The sequence below is a fragment of the Lonchura striata genome, chromosome 11, assembly GCF_050655825.1.
Source record: "Lonchura striata isolate lonStrDom1 chromosome 11, ASM5065582v1, whole genome shotgun sequence".
Lineage (NCBI taxonomy): Eukaryota > Metazoa > Chordata > Aves > Passeriformes > Estrildidae > Lonchura > Lonchura striata.
In genome coordinates, this window is record NC_140713.1 from 18285322 (window position 1) to 18306179 (window position 20858).

Here is a 20858-nt window from a genome sequence, read left to right on the forward strand (position 1 = left end):
AATTGATAGCAAAGGTGGTTCACCACAGTGGTGGGAAATGTCTCTGCAGGTTAATTACCTTCATTGTCAGAGGTGCTTTCTGCCACCCTAATTGGAGGCAGCCCAGCTTTGGGTCCTTGGGATGGGGCACCCAAGGAAAGGGAGAGCTGGAGCTGTTACATTTTTGGAACAGCCTTGTGCTGCTCCCATCCTACCCATTTGCCCCAGCTCCCAAATGTGTTTTCCTTACTGGTTTTCCACAGGCAGTTCTCAGCCAGGCATTGCACCTGCAGCCAGCAGGACTCTAGTAAGAGCTTTACAAGTGACCCTGGCCTACACCCAAAGAGTCCTGGTCACCCCTGTGCTCCCCAGTGTCCTGTTTCAGTTCCATGTCCCTCATTTCTCAGTTGCCCTTCTCTCACTGGCAGAATTGTGTTCTGTATTTCTAATTTGCTCTGGTAAAAGAGTGTATTGTATTGGAAAAAAAAAAAATTGTATTTCTTTTCTCTGATTATTTGACTCCAATGCAGTTTTTAAGCATCTGAAGTGCACAGTTTTGTACCCCATTTTATGTGCTGCCAGACACAACCCCCAGCTCTGAGGGCTTTCTCGGATGCTGCCTTTCCTACAGCTCAAGCCAGAGGTACGAGTGCAGCTCTGCCCTGTATCCCAATGGAAAATACCCAGAATATTCCCTACCAGCACACCATGGCGCAGCTTGGCAGACAAGACCACCTGCTCCACTCCATCCCCAGGAATAATCAGATTCCAAGGAAGCACCCAGCTCTCCCTGAACTCCTCAAGGACAGTGGGAGCAGAGGGGTTGACCCCGACTGTAGAAGTGCATCTTTCCATCTCTGCTCATGGCTAGCAGAGGCCTCAGGAAGGCCATGCGGGCAGAAGACTCATCAGAAAAAATACAATTTATTATTACGAAAAAATGAACAAAACACAACTCTGCCACCTGAAGCAGTGCCTGGGCAAGAAGTCCAAAGGTTGTGCAGTCCATGCCATTATATGGTTCCTGTCTGGTGCTGCCTGCACAGATGGATATGGTGGGGAGCCTGGAGTGAGGCTTTCAGCCTGGTGCTGTGACCAGCACAGGTGGAGATGTGGGGTCCCGAGTGCCAGCAATTGCTTGGAGGGAGGCCTTGGACAGGCTCTGGATGCTGAGGCAGTATGGAGGTTGTTCTTGGGGAGCTTCAGCAGCATGCAAGGCTGTTTGGGTCCTGTGGTGCCAGTTGAGAATGGTCTCCTGCAACACGAGTTGCACTCTGGGGTGCTCGGGCAGTGTGTGGGGGAAGCAGAGTCTCATGTCCTTGGGCCTCCAGCTGTGTGGGCAACACGAGGGGTCTCCAGCAGTGCAAAGGTTGGTTCGTCCAGTCTCCAGCAGCATGAGGCATGGATCAGGCTCGGTATGGGGCTTCACCAGCAGTTACAGCTAAACTTAACAAACTTTTAAGATTCTAGAAGTAACTTATTTTAGTCCCGAACAGCGGTGTGTGGATCAAGCAGGCACCAGGCGTCCCGGCAGCACTGAAAGCAGCTTGGGCGGGCTCTGGGAGATGCCCACCCGCAGACCGGGGCACGCAGGTCTCACGGGCACTCAGGCACTGGTGGCGGCAGCGGCGGCGGCGGCGTCGCGGCGCTGGGCGGCCCGCAGCAGGCTCTGCCGCAGCACCGGGTACTGCCGGTGGCAGCCATCGAGCCCGAGCCGCAGGGCCTGCGCCCAGTCCTCGGGCGGGCCGCCCCGGCCGCCGCCCAGCACGGCCGACACCTGGTTGAGCGCGGGCAGCAGGGCCAGCGTGAGGCGGGCGGCGGCGCGGCGCTCCTCGGGCTCGGCGGGCTGCAGCATCCAGGCGGCGGCGGGCGCGGCCGGCAGGCACAGCGCGCAGCCCACGGCCAGGTCGTACATCTCCACGCCCGCGTCCGCCAGCGCCAGCGCGGCGGCGCTGACGGCGGCGGCCAGCGCCGAGCCGCCGTCCTGCAGCAGCAGCGCGCTGACGGCCAGGCGGGCCCGCGGGTAGCGGCCCAGCCGCACCGCCGGCTCCAGCGCCTCCCGCAGCGCCGCCGCCGCCTCCCGCTCCGCCTCCCGCTCCGCCGCCGCGCCCGGCCGGCTCCGCGCCCCGCGCCCCGCGAACGGCGCCCGGCGGAACTCGCAGAGCAGCCGGCCCGGGCCGGGCTCGGCCGCCTCCCGCGGGCCCCAGGCGGCGCAGAGCACCTTGGTGCCGCTGCCCAGCTCCACGTAGGCCGAGCCCTGCGCCTGGCTCAGCAGCCCGGCCCGCGCGAACAGCGGCCGGAGCGCACAGGGGTCCCGCGGCGCCGCGCCCTCCCCGTCCTCCTCATCCTCGGCCGCGGCCGCTGCCCACAGCGCCGGCGGCTGCGACTCCTCGGGGCCGCGCAGGCGGCGGTGATCCAGCGGCATGTTCGGCGGCACGCCGGGAGACGGCGGCGGGGCGGGCCCGGGCGGGAGGCGGGCACAAGCCGTGACTGGCAGCGGGATCCCACCCCAGCCCAGCCCGCCCCGCCTGCAGAGCCGGGGAGCAGAGCGCGGGGCAGGGAGCCTTTATTACAGCAAAGCCGCGCAGGGGACAGGGAGGGAGGGAGACAAAGGGACCGGGGTTCTCCCCTCAGTCAGTTCTTCAGCTCCCCCAGGCGGAGCCTGGCAAAGTCCGTGGCCAGTTTCAGGGCTTCCTGCAGGCAGCCCACATTCTTGCCTGTTGCCTGTGCAGAGATGTCCTTTCCACCGCCTTTTCCGTCCATCAAGCCAGACACTTCCTGCACCCACTGGCTGGCCTTCAGGCCCTTATTTGCAGTCTCCTGAGCAGGAAAAGAAACCCAGCAGTCAGCACTGAACAGCGATCACCCTGCCCCATGCCTACCACCCCATTAAGTCCTGACTCTTCCCCTTCCCTGTTTGCAGAGCATAACCTCTCTTCCCTCACTTCAGCAGCCTGAAAAGGCTCTGGGTCTTGCCAAACCCCAATCAAATTGGGCAGCGTAACGTTCCTGCCTGGAGGCTGCAGCTCCTCCACAGAGGCTCAGAGAGAGGCAGGCACACAGTCTTGGCATTACCTGGGGTACTTGACACAGGCAGGTGATCCTGCCAGCTTCATTATCCACAGCAAAGAGCATAGCAGCAGTCTGGGGGGAATTAGTCTTGAAGAGTTTCAGAGATTCATTCAGGGCCTGGAGGAGAACAAAATCATTATATGACTGCCTCTCTGTGCTTGCACCCAGCCCAGCTCCAGCCCCAACAGCACCCACAGAGACTTCAGGGATTAGGAATTGCATTAAACCAGCTAGCAGCACTCTGCAATGCTCGTCCTCCCAAACATCAGCCATTTTCATATTCCTGGCAACGTCAAAGCCTTGGCAGGGGACATAAACCCTGCCTGTGTACCCCAAGGCAGGAAGGAGAAAATGCTTTTATTTCCCCATCTTGAGACATACAGCAATTAGCAAAATGAGCTCCAGAATAAATCTTTGCCTGAGTGTACTGGCTGGAGGGAAAAAAGCTCTTCCCAGCAGAAGGGAACAGCTGTTCCAAAGGGAGTCAAGAGTACTCAAACGCAGTGTGAAGAGCCTGCAAGGGTTATCAGACACAGCAGGCAGGGAAGAATCAGGGAGACTGCCACACATTCTATTATTCTCAAGGAGACCATCATCCCTCACTCACACAGACAGCACGATGCAGCACAGAGCCCCAGGAATGGGTCCTATGGTGAGCAAAGCAGTGCTGCTCTGTGTGGATTGGGAACATGCAGCTCCCTGGGCTGCAGCACTGCCATCCCATGGGATGCACCCTTCTGCCAGGGAAAATGCTGCAACAGCACCCACTGGGAGCAGAAGCATGGGTATCATGGTGATGCTGGTGGCCACAGAGAGCGAGCAGGATCAGCTCCAAGACTCTCAGAAAGGAAATTTTAAAAGAGCATTAAGCCCAGAGTGGTCTAAGCCCAGGCACAACCAGCTCCCACTGCCTAGCACCTACTGGGCTCAGCACTGTGGCACAACACACACAGCAGAGCATTCATTCCAACAGAAATCACTTGGGAAAATACTTGTGTGTGGAGGAGGGAAGGAGCAGATTCAGCCCTGGCCAGGGGAGAACTTTAACTCAGCTGAGCAGACAGTGCTGGGGCAGCTCTCTGCTTGGCCCTGTCCACACTCAGCCCAGGACACCACGCCTGGAGCTGATCTGCGGGGGCCACAAGCATCACAACTTCCATGGCTTAGCAGAGCTGCTGCTCTCAGTCCCTTAAGTGCATTTCAGTGTCATGACTGCTGCAGGATGAGTCTTAGCTGGGACATAATAGGATTTCTGCTGGGCTCCCTATCTACCACCAGGTCTGGAAACTCAGCAAGTGGTTAAAACCTCACCACCCCAGCAAGTCCATGTGCCAGTCCAGGAGGTGGGACACAAGAGAAAATCCCAGGTCTCAGGGATGGCAGGTGGCAAGAGGGACAGCTCTGTAGAACTGAACCACATCCTCAAGTGATGACAGACCACTTAGCTGCTCCTCAGGCTGAAGGAAAGTTGCTGAGGACAGATCAGACTTTCCCATACCTTTGCTGAGGCTCCATTTTCCATTTCCATGATGACCCATGGCTGGTTAGGGTGACTCTCAATGACTTGCTTGGTCTTCTCCAGTACCTGAGGACAACAGTGGTCAGCCACTAAATCATCCACACTGTGTATAGAACCACCTGGGTGGAGCAGGGACAGAAGTCCCCAGGCTGCCCAAACACACCCAAAAGCCCAGCCTGGAGCAGCCTCACACTATAAAGCCAGGAGGAATGTACTCTGACAGGCAGGTATGTGGCCTGCAAGACAGCATGTCGAGCATGATTCCTCCTCCAGAAAACTCCAATGGGATCCAGGAGGAAACCTGCACCCAGGGCCACTGTTAGAGCAGGAACAGGCTGCTATGCTTCAACCCAGGGGATGGGCACAGAGGTAATTCTGCTTCAGGAGGCAGCAGGAGAAGCTGAAAGGCTGAACAGTTTGAGGGGCATGCCCATACATCAATTCTCTTCCATCCTGAACACTATCAGAGCTCCCAAAGGAGCCCCCCACAGGCCTCCCACCCTGTCCTTTATTCCAGCCCACAGCTCACTCTTTTCTGGATGTCGGCTTTGCTTGCTCGGTCCAGGTCATCCATGACCTTCTTCAGTGCTTTAACAGCCTCCCTCAGTTCATCTTTCTGCCACTGTGGGATAATAGCAGTGGCCAGAGCCTGCAAAACAGGAGCAGGTAGAGAAGGTTAAAGGTGCCAGCAATCATGGCAGGAGATGAAGCACCTCATAAACTCTGCCTCAGCTGGCAGAGCCCAGTAAGCTCCACTCCTCTCCCAGTGCCAGTGACCCGAGGAAAGAGGTGCTGGCTGCAGCACCCATGGGATGCAGGGCTGTTGGACAGGAGCAGAAGGTGAACTCAGGCCTCATTAATACCCAGTTCTGGCAATCAAGGTCCCTTTCACTTTGGGGAGGCAGAGTACTGCTACCATCCTCACCTCACCAAGATCTGTGATCTCCTTCTGCACGTCTTTGTTGGGAGCAGTCTGGACCTTCACCTTGGCCTCCAGGGCTGACAGCAACTTCCTGAGGCTGTCGACTTTCCTGAGGGCCTAGGAGGATACAATCTGAGTTAAATCAAGCTGGAAGATTGATCAGGCTGGGGTTTTGGTCACTCCAGTGTGAAGAGGTGAAGAATGCTGGAATGCCCCAGGATGGAGCTTAGTAACTCTCGGAAAGCCACTGGGCCAAAGCAGGCAGCATCTGACCAGAACCAGGGTGTGATGGTGGCACATGGGCCCCAGGTCTCTTTCCTTTGCCAGGATTGCCAAGATCCCCCCCCAAAGAGAAATAGTCTTCCCCATGAAACCCCTTTCTCCCACTTTAGGGAGCACCAGGCCACATCCAAAGTCATTGCCTCCTGCAGCACAGAACTGGATTCTCAGACTTCACCACTCTCCTGCTGGCCCTGCCAGCTGCTGAGAGCTCTACACCAGCAGCCACTCTGGAAAGCAACCTGAGCTAACCCTGGAGCCATCCCACACACCCACCCAGGTTTCTCTGCCACAACACCTACAGCTGAGACTTCCTTCTCTCTTCCCTGCTCCGACTGTAGTACAGCCAGTGTCTCCAGAACAGTCTTTGGCAACAGCAGCACCCTTTTCCATGAGTCCCTCAGAGGATATTGTGCAAATTTGAACAAAATGAACTTTGGCACAGGGTTAATAGGTGGAATTTCACAGAGGATCTCTCCTGCCTACCCTTACCTTCCGAGCTTCAGCCCCGGTGACTGCAACTATCCTCCGAATGCCTTTAGCAATTGCTTCTTCTGAAACAATCACAAAGGAGCCAGCATGGCTGGAGTTCTGCAAGTGCCTTTGGAAAGAACCCAGACAGACCCACAAGAAAGAGTTAGAAGTCCACTTCTCATCTCAGCAAGAATCAGCAAAGAAAAAATACAACCATCATGCCAAGGAAATGCAGCAGTGTGGGGACATACAGAAAAAACAACCAGTGCTGAAAGCAAATGAGTGAGGAAAGGGTGGTAAGACCTGTGTTCCCAGCACTGCCAGAGACCCTGTGTGAGGTCATGGGCAATACAGGCAGTTTCCTGCCTGCAAAAGGTAATTTTAAAGACTGATTGACTCAGGACTGGGAATGCAAAGACATCATCACTACCACCTCCATCTCTGCCCTGGCTCTGCCCAGTGAATGCTCATGACACTCCCAGGAGCTCAAGCTCCACAGGAACTCCTTTCAGCCACCCTGCCACCTTCCCCAGCCTTTCTAGGCACTCACGTCCCTCCGCAGAACTCAATAGAGGTGATGGAGCCCCCAGGGCCAGAGGGGTCAGCCAGCAGCTCCTCCACAGGGATGCCAATGGACACCACACGGACAGGATCGGGGTAAGTCTCGTCAAAAACTGCCCGAAGTCCTTGGATAGCTTTGGCTTCTGCAAGAGGGCAGTCCTTGGCATACACAGTCTGCAGAGCACAGCAAAGGGATGCAGGTAAGAGCCAGTTCTGTCAGCTGTGACTGAGGGCCCACATTCCCAGGAAATTCCTTCCTCTGAAAGATCCTAGAAGTGAAGCCTTGTGCCTTACCTGAGCTGGGGTTTGTTGAACTACAAGAATCACAAAGTTATTAAAAGACATCTCATCTTCAAAACTCCCAGTACCACCTGCTCAGATTCCCTGTGTGTTACTGCACATGCAAATGGTTCCAAGCACAGATTCCAGGGCCCTTCAGGGTCAGCTCTGACACTTGGCACCAGACAACTGCCACTCTCCTGCCATTGGGAATACATCAATGGGTTGTCTGGGTGTATGCTGTAGACCCAGCCAGGCCTGCAAAACTACTCTGCCAAACTTCCTGGCTCTTGCAGCTGATGTGACACTGCTGCAGGCATGGGAACACTTCAACCCTAGAGAGGGCATGAAACCAATGAACCAAACAATCCATATGGGGTTTTTCCACTCAAAACCCTCTAAAGTGATGGCAATCTGTGCACAGTACTGCACCAGCAGCTCAGAATCCTCCTGTGCATGCCAAACTCCCAGCATCCCAGATCATCCAAAACAGGGACTGAAGGTATACAACGTGTCACCCATACCCACCTTTGACTCCTCAATCATCTGGTTGGCAATCCCTTCAACTTTCTTGATTTCCTGGGTGGACAGGGCTCCCTTGGCCGTGAAGTCGAAGCGCAGCCGGTCCGGTGCCACCAGGGACCCCCTCTGGTCAGCCTCCCCCAGCACGGAGCGCAGGGCGAAGTTGAGGATGTGGGTGGCCGTGTGGTTGCTCATGACCGGCCTCCGCCTGGCCTGAGGAGGAAGCCACTGTTAGATGGGGTCCCACACCCCAGAGCCACGGCCACCTCCAGCAGCTGAAGGGGAGGTTAATGCCCTGCTCCAGCAGAATCCTCAACTAGCTCAGGACACCAGAAACAACTGATCACACTTGCTGCCTTGGAGCTTCAGCTATAGGAACAGTTGCTACCCACCAAATCCATGCATGCCTTTTTTCCTGGCAGTTCCCTTGTTTGGCTTGTGTGGAAGGAGGCCAAGGACAGATCAGGAACATATAACTAATCTCTGTTCCTCAGCAGGGAAAAGCACTTGAAGATGGACGCCTTCCCTCTTCCTCTAAAGGTGTTGCCTCTATAGGGAAGGGAAATGCATCAGGCTGACTGTGCTCCACCCAGCACTGACTCAGCAAGCTGAGCCCACAGGAGCAATGTTTGGAGTGGGGCAGACAGCCCAGGCTCTCTGCTGTTATCCCCACATAGTGGAGCACCACACGTTCTCCCTGCAAGTCATGATGCAAAATGTGCTTCTGCCTGTGACCAGCAAACCCAGCAAGAGTAGCTCTGAGCTAGCTGGGCATTATCTGCCTCGTGGTAAGAGAAAGCCAGGTGTGAAGCAGGAGAGACTTGGAGTCAACCAGACACTGCTTGATTGTGTGATGCAGGGAAGAGCAGGACCCAAATGTCAGGCCCCCAGAGTGGCACCAATAAAAAGAAACAAGACAAAATCCAGAAACAAAATCCAGAAACAAAATCCAGAGAAAAGAGGGAAGCCCTTGTGTTACACCATGTTTTAACTCACCTCATCAATAGTCAGGTGGACCTGATCTCCTACTTTCAAGCTCCCATACAGGGTTCCTATGTGGAGCACATAGCCTCCCCGGACCTGAACATTCTTCACAGTGAATTCTGTTTTCTGTACAAAAAGGGAAATGCCCCGTGTGAGCAGGGTGAGAGGCCAAGGGGAGACATCCAGCCAGAGGTCTGAGCTGCAACTGGAAAGGTCCCAGCTGAGAGCCATAGTGTGTGTGCTGGAGAAAGCTGAGTGTCCCCAGGCGCAGTACACAGCAAAGCAGAGAAGTGAATGAAGGTAGGGCACAGTTATGGGGCACAGAAAGAGCTCCCCACCTTCATCTCCCCATCTTAGCTTGAGAGCACTGCCCTTGGGCTTGGCAATCCCAGCACCACCACCAGAGGCACCCACATTCTGGTGATAGCAGCACAGATCTGAGCTCCTCAAGGAGCAAGGGGAACAAAACCCCAGCACATCCATGCCATTCTGCACGCCCAAAAAGGAACCCTGTGCAATGTGTGACATCTGACATGGATGGGAAATTGCTGGAGCTTGCTTGGCCCCTTCTCCTCTCTGCCCAGGCCCCAAGTCAGACTGAGTCTAGCAAAAGGCTCTCAGGCCCACTCACATCCTCCCTGCTGTCGTCATCCTTGACCATGTAGCCCTGGTCATAGATCTGCCCACCCTGCTCGGCGTAGAAGCAGGTCCGGTCCAGCACTATGCCACATTCCTGGCCAGTGGATACCTCCTCCACAAACTTCTTCTCCCTGCGGATGGCTTTCACTGTGGCCACGAGGCTCCCAAAATCTGCCACCAGGATGACAGGCAGTGTCAGTAAAACAGGAAAACCTTGTAGACACCACATGGGAGCAGAATGTTATAGCAATATCCCCCAGTTATTGCAGGGGCTCATAGCAGCTAACACATTTTCAGGGGATAAGGACAGGGGAGTAAGGCAACAGTCAGTTGGAAATTTCCTTCCAAGGCAGGGCCTATCACTGCCTTCCACACCTATGCAGCAAAAGTCAGCAGCACGCATGGCTATGAGCCTGCAGCCTCCTGAATCTCCATCAAATCAAAAAACTAGCAGGAGAGCCAGAGCAAGCAAGCCAAGGACCCTCCAACAGGCCAAGGAGAAACTGCAGTCTCCTGCAGCACTGGCAAAGGAGCAGCTGAGAAACACCAACAGAGTGTGGAGACAAAGTTGAAGGAAAAGGAATTCCCTTAATTTGGCAACAGCAGTACAGTAGCCCCTGAACAGTCTGAACCCCTTCTGTGCTCAGTTAGTAACAAGCAGACTATTCACCTGCACAGCCTCCCACTTCCATCTCCATGTCCCAGGAAAGGGGAGCCCAGAGGCACATGCCAGGGAAGGTTTAGTAGCAGAACATGACTGTGAGAAGGTTTTTCCATACCATAGGTACCGCTCAGATCTGAAGCATAGTTGTATTTTGGTGAGTCATCTGTCACCTCCAGGCCTTGGGCTCTCAGCTCTTCAATGGCATAGATGTCCAGCATGAGGAGATCTTCCCCTCCAGCACCTTTGCCCTGGGATTTGAGCTGCCAATGAACAAGGTTTGAGAAATAACCTGCCATTTGGTTAAACCAAGGTTTAAGAAACACCAGTGCATGCCAGCCTAACTGCATATCTCACTCACATTCTTCAGCACTCCCTGATTTAGAGTTCTGCCCTGGGAAGCTCTGTGCCAGCACCTGGAGTGTGCCAATTTTTCTGGCTTCAGAGCACCCAGTTCCAGCATGCAGACCAAGTGGGCCTGAGCCCAGTAAGGACCAGGCAAGTACCTAGCTAGTCAGTGCCACTCCCTGTTGCTGCACCAAACATACTGGGAAATGCACCTAAGGTGCAGGCCTGCCTAGATACCGAGCCTTGGACAGGGAATAACTTCCCTAACCAGAAGAGGACAGCAGAAGTGCTCCCAGCACTCTGCCATCTCTTGTCTGAAGGCTGAGCTCAAGGTTCCAGGCTTTGCTAGTGAGGAGAACCAACCACAGCTGTACAGAAAAAAACATGTTCCACAGCAACTGCTGTTGTCCTGGCTTTTCCCATGGGACAAACCATGGGGCACATGGGGTGTGAGCAGACTCAGTGAGAAAGGAGCAACTCAAGACTGCAAACTGCAAGGAAGGGAATTCTTCCTGCCCACTCATAAACTGCCTTCTCCTGGAGCTGTTACCCACCTGAGCATTCTTCCGCTCTTCTTCAAAGCCCTCCATGTCTACAACAAGACCTTTCTCCTCTGCAATCAGCCCAGTGAGATCCGCAGGGAAACCATAGGTGTCATACAGCAGCCAGGCAGTGTCACCTGCAGAGAAAGGGCAAAGCAGTCACCTCTCATGTTCCATGAGACACTGTTCCCTTCCCTGCTTCCCCACTGGCTCTGAGCTATGGCAGAACAGTGAACAGGTCTGGAGAACGTGAACATCCAAAAGGCTCCTCCCTGACAGCACAGAGATGTGTGTCTGGGCAGCTCAGAAACCTCAGCAACTGAGCACAGGCCAGAGAGAGATGGGTGGTTCAGCTCTAAGAGATGTCTTCTGACTCCAACTTTGTCTCTCTACCACCTTCCACCACCTTTAATTTTTCCACCCTTTCCCTTCCCCCAACTTCCCTTAGTCCTTATGTAATCCCAGATAACAAATGACTTTTGCTGCATCTAGACAGAAGTCACAGCCTCACCAGGAATGACTTTACTGTCCCCAAGGCTCTGGATCTTCCTGTCCAGGATGCGACGGCCTCTGCTCAGTGTTTTCAGGAACTGATCCTCTTCTTCATTGATAATGTCCTTTACCATATCTGGGTCCTTCTTCAGCTCAGGAAAGGCATCTCCCTGCAGACCCAGGAGGAGAAGCCCTTCAACATGGAGATCTGCACACCTCAGCAGAGGAAATCTTAAGCAGATACAGTGGAATAGAACTTACCAGTGACTGCACCACCACATCAACCAAAGTAGCAAAGAAACCCTTGGGGGCATTGAGCTTCTCATGGGAGTAGCGCACAGCCCGTCGGAGAATCCGCCTCAGCACATACCTAGGGAATAGCAGAGCCCCCCCATGCAAATGTTACACATCTGAGCTGTTCTCAGGGGCTCCACCAGCATCCACCTACCAGCACTCCCCTCCCAGGACCAAGAGCACACGGTTTTCCCCTCTCGTTTTCCCTCCAGCAGCTGCTCATGGCAACAGCAAGACATAGGTAAGGTGCTAGCCCCAGCTCCATGATCCACATTCACTGTGTGCTTATGGAGTCCACTGGCATCTGCAGTACAGCCCCCCAGCCCAAAATTCCTTGCTTTTTCAACAGGAACACTGCACCAAGCTGGGCTGCGTGCCTTTCTGCCCACAGTCATCTTGTCTGAGGGCTGGCACAGCAACAATGGTGCTCACAAGAACCTTCAGACTCGTGCATCATCTTCTGGGTGAACCTTACTACAGCGACTCAAGCACCAAATATCCTGAGCAAACACTCTGCTACCCACTGCTTCAATGACAAATCCAAAGAGAACCCAGAGACACAGGAGATCCCAGAGGGAAACCATGCAGAACAGAATGGGAGTGGTGCCAATGTAGCAGCTCCTTCTTACCCTCTGCCAGTGTTGTCAGGCCTGCCCCCATCCGAGAGGGCCAGGGTGATGGTCCGTGCATGGTCAGCCAGCACGCGGTAGGCCATGTCTATTCCATCAGCATCCTCGGCCCCGACCTGCCCCAGGTATGGCCTGGCACCTGTGCCCTTTGCAGAGGAGAAGGCAGTGAGCCAGGGGTACAATTACTGCCAGTGGCACCATGGCAGAATTACAGGGAAGGGCCTCAGAAGCCAAGCCAACCCCACCACCCACAGCCACAGAGGAGAATATTCCTCTTGGAAAGAGGTGATACAGTGAACCTAGGGGAGGCACAGAGCTGAGGGCTCTGCATGGTGCCACATCTCAATGGCCAAAAGCTCTCCAAACCAGAGGGAAGAAAATCCAATTTATCCCATCATTAAGAGCCCAAGAAAGAGGAAGAAGGAGAGTACAGGTAAATAATTTGTTTTGCACATTGGCTCAAGGACTCCAACCTGGCATAACCTGCCCAGCCAAGAAACCTTTCAATTTCTGTCACACAGGAGATGGCCCCAGCTTTCCTCTTTTAGGATGTTTTTATCCATACCCTAGGGAAAGATACTGCTGTAACTATGCACTGCTTGCACATGGTGCAAACATCCTGGCACAGTCCCTCCAGCCAGGCTTCCAGAACACAGCAGGAAGGCAAACAAGGACACAGGGGTTGTATCTAGCCAGTGGACTTAACACTGAAAAAAGGCAGCTCTCCAATTCCAACTCTAGAGCTTGGCACCTCATTCCTTAGAGGTAGCAGGAGCCTGGGCTCATCACTCTGCATTTCATCCAGCATGATCTGCAGTCAGGAAGCTTTACCTCCTCCACAGAGGTAAAAAAAGGCTTAGACCTGCACACAGAGCTCCCACCATGGGTAATGTGGTCCTCACCCAGGACAGCACAGCAACAGCACACAGGTTCTGCCAGTGACTGTAGTGGCTTATGCAAAGCACTCCTGGCTATGGGATTTTTCTACATTCTGGGTTAGCAGTACCACGTGCTCTCTAGCACGTGGCAAAAAGATGGCGCTTGGCCATGTTGGACTGCAGAGTATCTCCCACTGGGAGAGTACCAAGGAGTGTCCATCAGGACAGTTCACAGAACCTGGGAAAGCTGCACCACTCACTGTCCTGTTTTCCCCTGGAAACATGTCTCAGGGCAGTAATTACTGTGCCAGCCTGGGATCCTACCCTCAGCAAAGTGCAAATGTGTGGGGCTCACAGCAGCTGGGAAAGCAGAGACCACCCTGTCCAACTGGTCCCATACATCTCCCCAAGAATTCAGGGAATGGACGCAGCTAGGTCAGGCTTCAGTTCATACCTTTTGGATGGCTTCAAAGTAAGGAAGGAAAAGGTCAGTGTCATAGTTGGACATCTTGTTCTGCAGCACAGAAACCAGCCTCTCCAGGCCCATCCCCGTATCAATACTTTTCTTAGGAAGGGGTTTCAGTGTCCCATCAGTTTCCCTGACAAAGAAAGGTGAGATGTCATGGATGGATGCTCTGCAGGGAGAACCACATTTCTCTCCATCTCTGTAAGATTCAGTTCCATCGGATTTGTGACACAGACCCATACACAAGCCACACAAAGGACAACTTTGATAAAATACAGTTAACAAGACCCTCAGCAGCAACTTACACCCAGAGCAGACAACAACTTATTCCCTACTGAACACCTGGCAGATAAACAGAGAAAATGTTCTCAGTTTGTCCCAAAAGCAGTGTGACCAACCTGTTCTGTACCAGTGGACAAGGGGACAGAACATGACAAAGTGCTCAGCTGCTGGATAACTGGGTATGGCAAGTAAGCCACAGGCAGTCGAAAGAACACACAGCCCAAGCAGCCTCCCAAACTGAGCTGTAGCAACCTGTCTCACCTGGAAGCAGGTCTGGCTCACCTATTGAACTGTATGAACACCAGGTTCCAGATCTCCAGGACGTTGGGGTCATCCTGATTGACCAAGTGTGAAGCATCTCTGTCCCCGATCCGGTCATAGTGGATCTCGCTGCAAGGGCCACAGGGGCCAGTGTCTCCCATTTCCCAGAAATTATCCTTCATATTGCCAGGCAGAATCCTCCCCTCAGCCAGCCTGTAAGAAGAAATTTATTGAAAAACAGAGACTAACTAAAAAGAATTTCCCACACTAAAGGCCATACCAGAGAAACCACAGGTCACTAGTTCCCTAGATGTGCTGATGAATTCTTAGTGTCTTGAGACAGATCAATCTAAAAGCCTAATGCTCAGGATCTCTGCTGAGGGGATCAAGTGAACACTGGCACCTGGCAGTAATCCCAGGTGGAGACAGAGATTTACACAACAGCCCAGTAAAGCCATCAGCACAAAGACACTGATGGGTGAAGAACCTCTCCTATGAGAAAAGGCTGAGAGAATGTGGATTGTTCAGCATGGAGAAGAGAAGGTGCTGGAACTACCTTGTCGTGGCCTTTCAGTACCTAAAGGGGACTACAAGAGATTTGGAGAGGAACTGTTTAGAAGGGCATGGAGTGATAGGAAAAGGGCTTTAAACTAACAGAGGGCAGATGCATATTATATACAATTAATAAATTCTTCCCTGTAAGCATAGTGAGGCAGTGGGACAGGATGCACAGAGAAGCTGTGTCTGCCCCATCCCTGGAAGTATTCAAGGCCAGGTTGGACAGGGCTTGGAACAAGATGAACTGTAAGGTCCCTTCCATCCCAAACCATTCTACAGTTCTGTGCTTCCATGATCTTCTCAAATGCTGTCAATGGCAGCGCACTGGGCAGGACATCCCATCCACCTCACCAAGCAGGACTCTTAAGCTGACACAAGAGATTTTGAAACCAGAGTTCTCAGTATCTATCTAATATGAATACTTCCCTTTGGTTTGGAAGCTCCACCACTCTGCAAAAATTATTTGTGACACTTTAACTTTGTTGAAGTCTCCTTTTATATGTGTTCTGCCACATAACACAGGCCATCATTGAGTAATAGAAAAATTTAGGTTGGAAAAGACCTTTTGGATCATCAAGTCCAACCATTACTCCAATACTACCAAACTCACCACTAAACCATCCTCCAAAGTCCCACAGCTACACAGCTTTAAAATCCCTTCAGGAATGGTGACTCCAGCACTGCTATGAGCAGCCTGTTCTGTTCTGCTTATTAAAGAATTTTTTCTTAATATCCAAGCCAAATAAATTACTATTGCTTATCAAAACATGCACCTTCCTCAGTGAAAGGCCTTACCCCAAATCCAACCAGATCTGCTTGCACTCCAGGTCTGGTTGCAGTCCTGCAGCCTCATTTCCACCAAAGTAAGTGACATAGAGTCTCTCAGCAGGGATGCCAAACTCCTTGGTGAGAAGTTCCAGTGCCAGTTTACAAGCAAGTTCCTGCAGAAGGAAACATGAGGTCAGAAAGTGAATGCAAAGACAACTTCAACATCCAAAGTACTGGCTACTGTAGGTATCAGCAGCTGAAAACTTTCTGACTTTTGACATAAGAAAAATTAATACATGCAGTGAAGAGGACACAAGAAACACCTCACATGACTGTCTTGATGCAGCCAAGTTAACGCCTAACATGTTCAATGCCTTGAAAAATCCTTTTAATTCTGACTTTGAATACTACACTAGCAAGAAAGTGAGTCATTATTGTATCATCACTCCTGTTTGAAGGTCAGTCATAGCTGCGTAGCACATAGTAGTCCCCACATCTCCAGGACAGCCACTAAAATCTCCACCTGAAGACTCCAAACTAGCAAAGTTTATTTAAACAGCCTTGTAAACCTAAAGTAATTAATCTCAAATCATTCTGCAGGGCTGGGGCAGCTTCCAAGCTCATTTATTCCAAAGGAGCCACATGCACCTCTGTTCCAACATATTCTCCTTCCTCTTGGCAACTGCTCTGCTGACCTTACAGACACAGATAAATCTGCATAAGAGATTCAGAGCTGCAGCCAGACTGTTTTACCTTGAAATAATCCCCAAAGGACCAGGACCCCAACATCTCAAAGAAGGTGTGGTGGTACACATCTTTGCCCACGTCATCCAGGTCGTTGTGCTTGCCCCCTGCTCGGATGCATTTCTGAGTGTTGGTGGCTCTGCTTAGTTTAGCAAGTGGGTGTGAGGGGTCAATGGTATTGAGGAAGATGGGTTTGAACTGCAAGGAGAGAAAAAGGACAAGTGAAACTGCTAGAAAAGCTGAGAAACTGGGAAAAAAAGCAATCAGAGCCTGTTTTCAAATGTTGCAAGCAACAGTGAGGCAGTAAGTGTTATGATATCACTAGTCTGAACATACCCAAAGCACCTTTCAGAAACAAACCTGCTGCTCCTGTCCATGAGAAGACTGCTTAGAACTCAGCACTCACACACAAACAGGTATTCATAGAGCCTACCAAACCCCAGGCCTTCCAAAGGGACTGAAAACTGCCAGATTCCCAGCTGCCAAAAAATGGGGTGCTAATCTGCAGCAGAGTCCTTGCAGCATCCCAGTTTCAACCATTCTTCAAAGACACCATTAGTCATTTGTGCCAGGACTGCTGCGGTACCAAGGCTTAAGGAAACAAGACTGGCAGAGCTCTCACCATAGGAACCTGTTCCAGTGCTCTTGCCAATTTTGTGAGAGCACAGAGGATTCCAGAGGACACACCACCCATCTCTCTGTGACCAGAAGGAAGGTGGAGTAAGCAATAATTTTTCCAACAGCTCTGCAAACCGCTTCACAGGTTCCAGCATAATATGTTCATAGGCTCACAGTGCCAGGGTGGGAATCCTACCTGATTCATACCAGCATTGGCAAAAAGCAGTGTGGGGTCATCCAGGGGGATTGTGGAAGATGAGTGCACATAGGTGTGCTTGTTTTCCCTGAAGAAGTCAATGAACCGCTGCCGGATCTGGCTGGCAGTGAGCGGGGTCTCCATCTGGAAGCTGGAATTTGCCACTGTCCAAAGCAAGTGGCAGGAAAGTGGCAAAACCTCAGTGCAGTCTGAAATAAATGAAAACAAACAATAGTCTGATGTACTGCCAGCTCAAGGTGAATATCAGGATCATTGTCTCCAACTCCTGAAAGGGTCTCCCCAGATTGTTAAGTACTCACTGGCACTTCTGTTAAATCATAAATCTGCCCCAAATAGTGGTGGCCCAAACTGAAATCTCCTCTCCCCTAAACTCCCTGATTTCTGGGGCTCTACCTCAAGTTACCTGTTCTTTGAAAATGCATAGTTACAAAATATCAAATTCTCATGGATACTAAACTTAGTAGGTTGTGTTTGCCTTACTGGAGACAAGAGGAACTGCCAAGTCACCAAAGCATTCAAGGTGATTAAATGCAGAATGGGGAGACATCATTACAGCCTTCCACTATTTAAGGAGGCTTATCAAAATGATGGACAGCAACTTTTTACATGGGTAGATAATGGTATGACAAGGGGAGGGAATGATTTTAAACCAGAAAAGGAGAGATTTAGGTTAGATGTCAAGAAAAAATGATTCCCTGTGTGGGTGATGAAGACCTGACACAGGTTGCTAAGAGAACTAAGAGAAGATGTGGCCTCCCCATCCTTGGAAGTGTTCAAGGCCAGGTTGGATGGGGCTTGGAGCAGCATTGTGTAGTGGAAGGTGTCCCTGCCTGTGTCAGGGGTGTTAGAATCAGGTGGGCTTTAAGATACCTCCAAACCCTTCTGTGATTCAATGACTAAATCACAGAACAGCCAAGTTTGAAAATGACCCCTGAATATAACCTTGCCCACCCTCTCTGCTCAAAGCAGAGCCGGCTGCAGGGATGCCCAGAAGCCTTCCCTGAAGGGACCCACATCCCCACACACAAGAGGCAAGTGAGAGCCTGGAGCGCAGCACCGCCCGTGTCCTCCACAGGCTGTCCTGACAGCTCGGCGCAATGCGGACCAGGGAGGGAGGCGAGATCCCAGCAGCCGGCTGCGGCGCGGAGACACGGGAACTCCCCACGGCAGCAAGGCCTGGAGAATTCACAGCACAGACCCAATCCGGTTGGAAAAGTCCTCTGAGGTCACCGAGTCCAACCCCGATGCTGCACGAGGGAAGGACCCGAGGTGGGGAGAACCAAGCACAGCAGGGCCGCAGGACCTGTTAGAGCCCCTGCCCAGACACACCCGCTCTCCAGCGCCGGAGCCGGGCTGAGGGCACAGCGCTGCCCGCCAGCGCCGCCGGCGCCCCCGCGGGCCCGCACGGGGCGCGACCGCCACCGCCGCCCTCCCGCCCTGCCTTCTCCGTGCCCCTGTGCCCTGTGCCCGCGGGTCCCGGCCGGGCCACGGGAGCCGCACGCAGCAGCCGGAGCGCCCCGGGCCCCGCGGCCGTACCTGCGCGACCACCGCCGCCCCGCGCTCCGCTCCGCTCCTCCGGCCGCGCCGCAGCGCCCGCTCCGCCCCGCCCCTCCGCCGGGCGCCACCTCCCATTGGTTGCGGGGGCTGTCACTCTTCTGCCAGCCCCACCCCTCCGCGCGGCGCCCCGCCCCGCGCGGCTGATGCAATGGCGGGACACGGCGGCCACGTGAGGCGGGCGGGCTGAAGCCCCAGCGGGCGCCGCCATCTTTGGGGTGCCGGCCCTGCCGGCCGGGGTGTGCCCGGCAGTCGGGTTCGTTCCGTGGCGTGCAGCGAGCCGGTAGCGATCACTGAGTGAGACAGCGTTTGTTTCAGAGCTGCCCCGGCCTGGCTGCTCGGTGGTATTCCACAAACCCAGCACACCCCACCGGGCTTTCCTTGCTGTTATTTATACACAGAAATTCAGGGTTAGTGACTTCTCAGGCACAGCCCTTCTCTTAGGATGGACCAGTACCTTCCATACAAATCATGTAACCCCAGCTACCTTCTACTCATGCTCAGGGCGAGGATCTTCACGTGCAGAGGGTCTTTCTCATCTGGAGGTGTCATTTTTAGCGTTACAATGAAGATAGTTTAGCTCTAAAATACACAGACCTGGAATATTTTGCCAAGTTAGCAATCCCTAAATCTTGTTAGTTCCGGAACGTCCTTGAGTGAGGGATGCTGGCCGCTGCCTCTTCCAGCGATTAGGTCTCCTTTCCTGCTGATTAGTCTAGAAAGTATACAAAGGTCTTACATCAAAGAGCAGCCTTCCTTACGATAATACAGACTGACACATTCCACATTTTGCAACAGCGATGCTGCCTGTTCCCGCGGAGGCGGCAGGAGCTGCGGGGCTGAGCCGGGAAGGGGCTGGGGCAGAGCAGGAGCTGCCCGGGGGTGCTGGGCTCGGGGTGCTGGAGGGGTGAGCAAAGCCCTGCTGGGGCATGCAATGGCTACAGGGTCCTTTCAGGGGTCTGCGGGGTCAAGGGCAAGGCTGTGAGATGCAGAAGTCACTGCATGGTCATGCAGCTCACGGGAAGGACCTTGTGGACCCAGGACAAGGGGTTACAGCATGTATGCAGGGGAGGTGCCACGCTGACAAAAAAAAAATTACTCTGAGGACAATCAAGCATTGAAAGGGGGTTTGGGAAGTCTGCGGGATCCCTGGAGGGTTTTGAGGTCAGGTTCAAGCCCTGGGCAACCCACTCTGAAGTCACTGCTGATCCTGCTCCTCCTGATGAGCCTTGGAGAGGAGTCCTCTCAGTTCCTCTCTAGGCTGGATGGTTCCCAGGTGCCTCTGTAGCATTGTAAGCTGCTCTCATCTCTTCCCTGGTGCATACTTTCTGGCCCCGGGCTGTGATTCTGGAGCATGAGTGTGCCAGTGCTGCTGTCCTTGGCTGCCATCGGTCAGCCCTTTCCAAGGGTCACTCCCCTGCTTGGCACTGGCCCATTGCCCTTCCTGGTTGTGCAGCCCTGTTTGCTTGTTTCTGTCGTTTCCTTTGCGAGGAGCCTGGAAAAGAGGAAACTCCCGTCCAATTTGTTCCTAATGGGAGCTCTGCTCTGGATGCTGCTGTCAGAGCAGGCAAGTCTGTGCAGTGCAATTGTTTGTGCAGGTGATTACACCTGCAAGAACGTCTGCTACAGCAGGTCTGACTCCAACACCATCCAAATTCACACCCAGCATGCTTACCTCTCATGGGGGCCATGGTCTGTCCACCACCATGGAAGGAAACATCACTGCTTCTTCCTCATCATGATCTGTGTCACCTGAAAGATCATCTTCCAATCATGGGGGCCCTTCACCCCACGTGTTTCTTTGGTGATTGCCAAATGTGGAACCACTCAGCTACTTGGGAAATAGAGATTTATTGCCAAATGTGGAAACATTCAGCTACTTGGGAAATAGAGATTTCTGTCCCCCCTGCCACACTGAGCAACAGGCATGTGCCATGAGGCACATCCAGATGGGATGGACCTGCCCCCACTGCTTTCCTCTTCTTTTTTCCTGCCCCACCTCATATTCATGTTGCCTGAATTTTTCTGTTTTAGCTGAGGCTTTTTACATGGCAGCTCTTTGCTTCTTTTAATACGTCTGCATCCTAAAAATCCATGCCCCCTGGCTGGCCTGGGTTGCAGCAGCGTTGCTTTTACAGCCATTTATTCTGCTTATAAGCATCCAGCATTGTCCTGCAGCAAGGAGGAAGGTGATGGATGTGAGCTTGAAGCCCCAGCAGTTGGTGGTCAAGGCTGCAGGGAGTGGGGTGTCCTTCTCTGCTGGCTTCTGGATGCTCTGGGGGAAGTGTTGGCAGGATTGGAACCAGCAGTACACAA

At 53.1% G+C, this 20858-nt stretch overlaps 2 protein-coding genes across 2 annotated transcripts; both read right to left on the reverse strand.

Annotated features, from left to right (window-relative positions):
- Positions 1–884: 884 nt before the first annotated feature.
- Positions 885–2531, reverse strand: EXOSC6 (exosome component 6). The gene has a single exon (XM_021541065.3). The coding sequence runs from the start codon at positions 2402–2404 to the stop codon at positions 1586–1588; it is 819 nt and encodes a 272-aa protein (XP_021396740.1). The 5' UTR covers positions 2405–2531; the 3' UTR covers positions 885–1585.
- AARS1 (alanyl-tRNA synthetase 1) lies at positions 2530–18593 on the reverse strand. The gene is made up of 21 exons (XM_021541134.3): positions 18525–18593; positions 16968–17176; positions 16163–16351; positions 15437–15582; positions 14105–14296; positions 13529–13673; positions 12197–12342; positions 11535–11643; positions 11293–11443; positions 10794–10918; positions 10010–10154; positions 9223–9401; positions 8604–8717; positions 7614–7820; positions 6796–6980; positions 6264–6372; positions 5496–5609; positions 5100–5219; positions 4550–4636; positions 3055–3168; positions 2530–2799 (listed from the first exon to the last, which is right to left on the reverse strand). Exons 2-21 carry the CDS (start codon positions 17109–17111, stop codon positions 2614–2616), a joined length of 2907 nt encoding a protein of 968 aa, XP_021396809.2. The 5' UTR covers positions 17112–17176; positions 18525–18593; the 3' UTR covers positions 2530–2613.
- Between the last annotated feature and the right edge of the window lie 2265 nt (positions 18594–20858).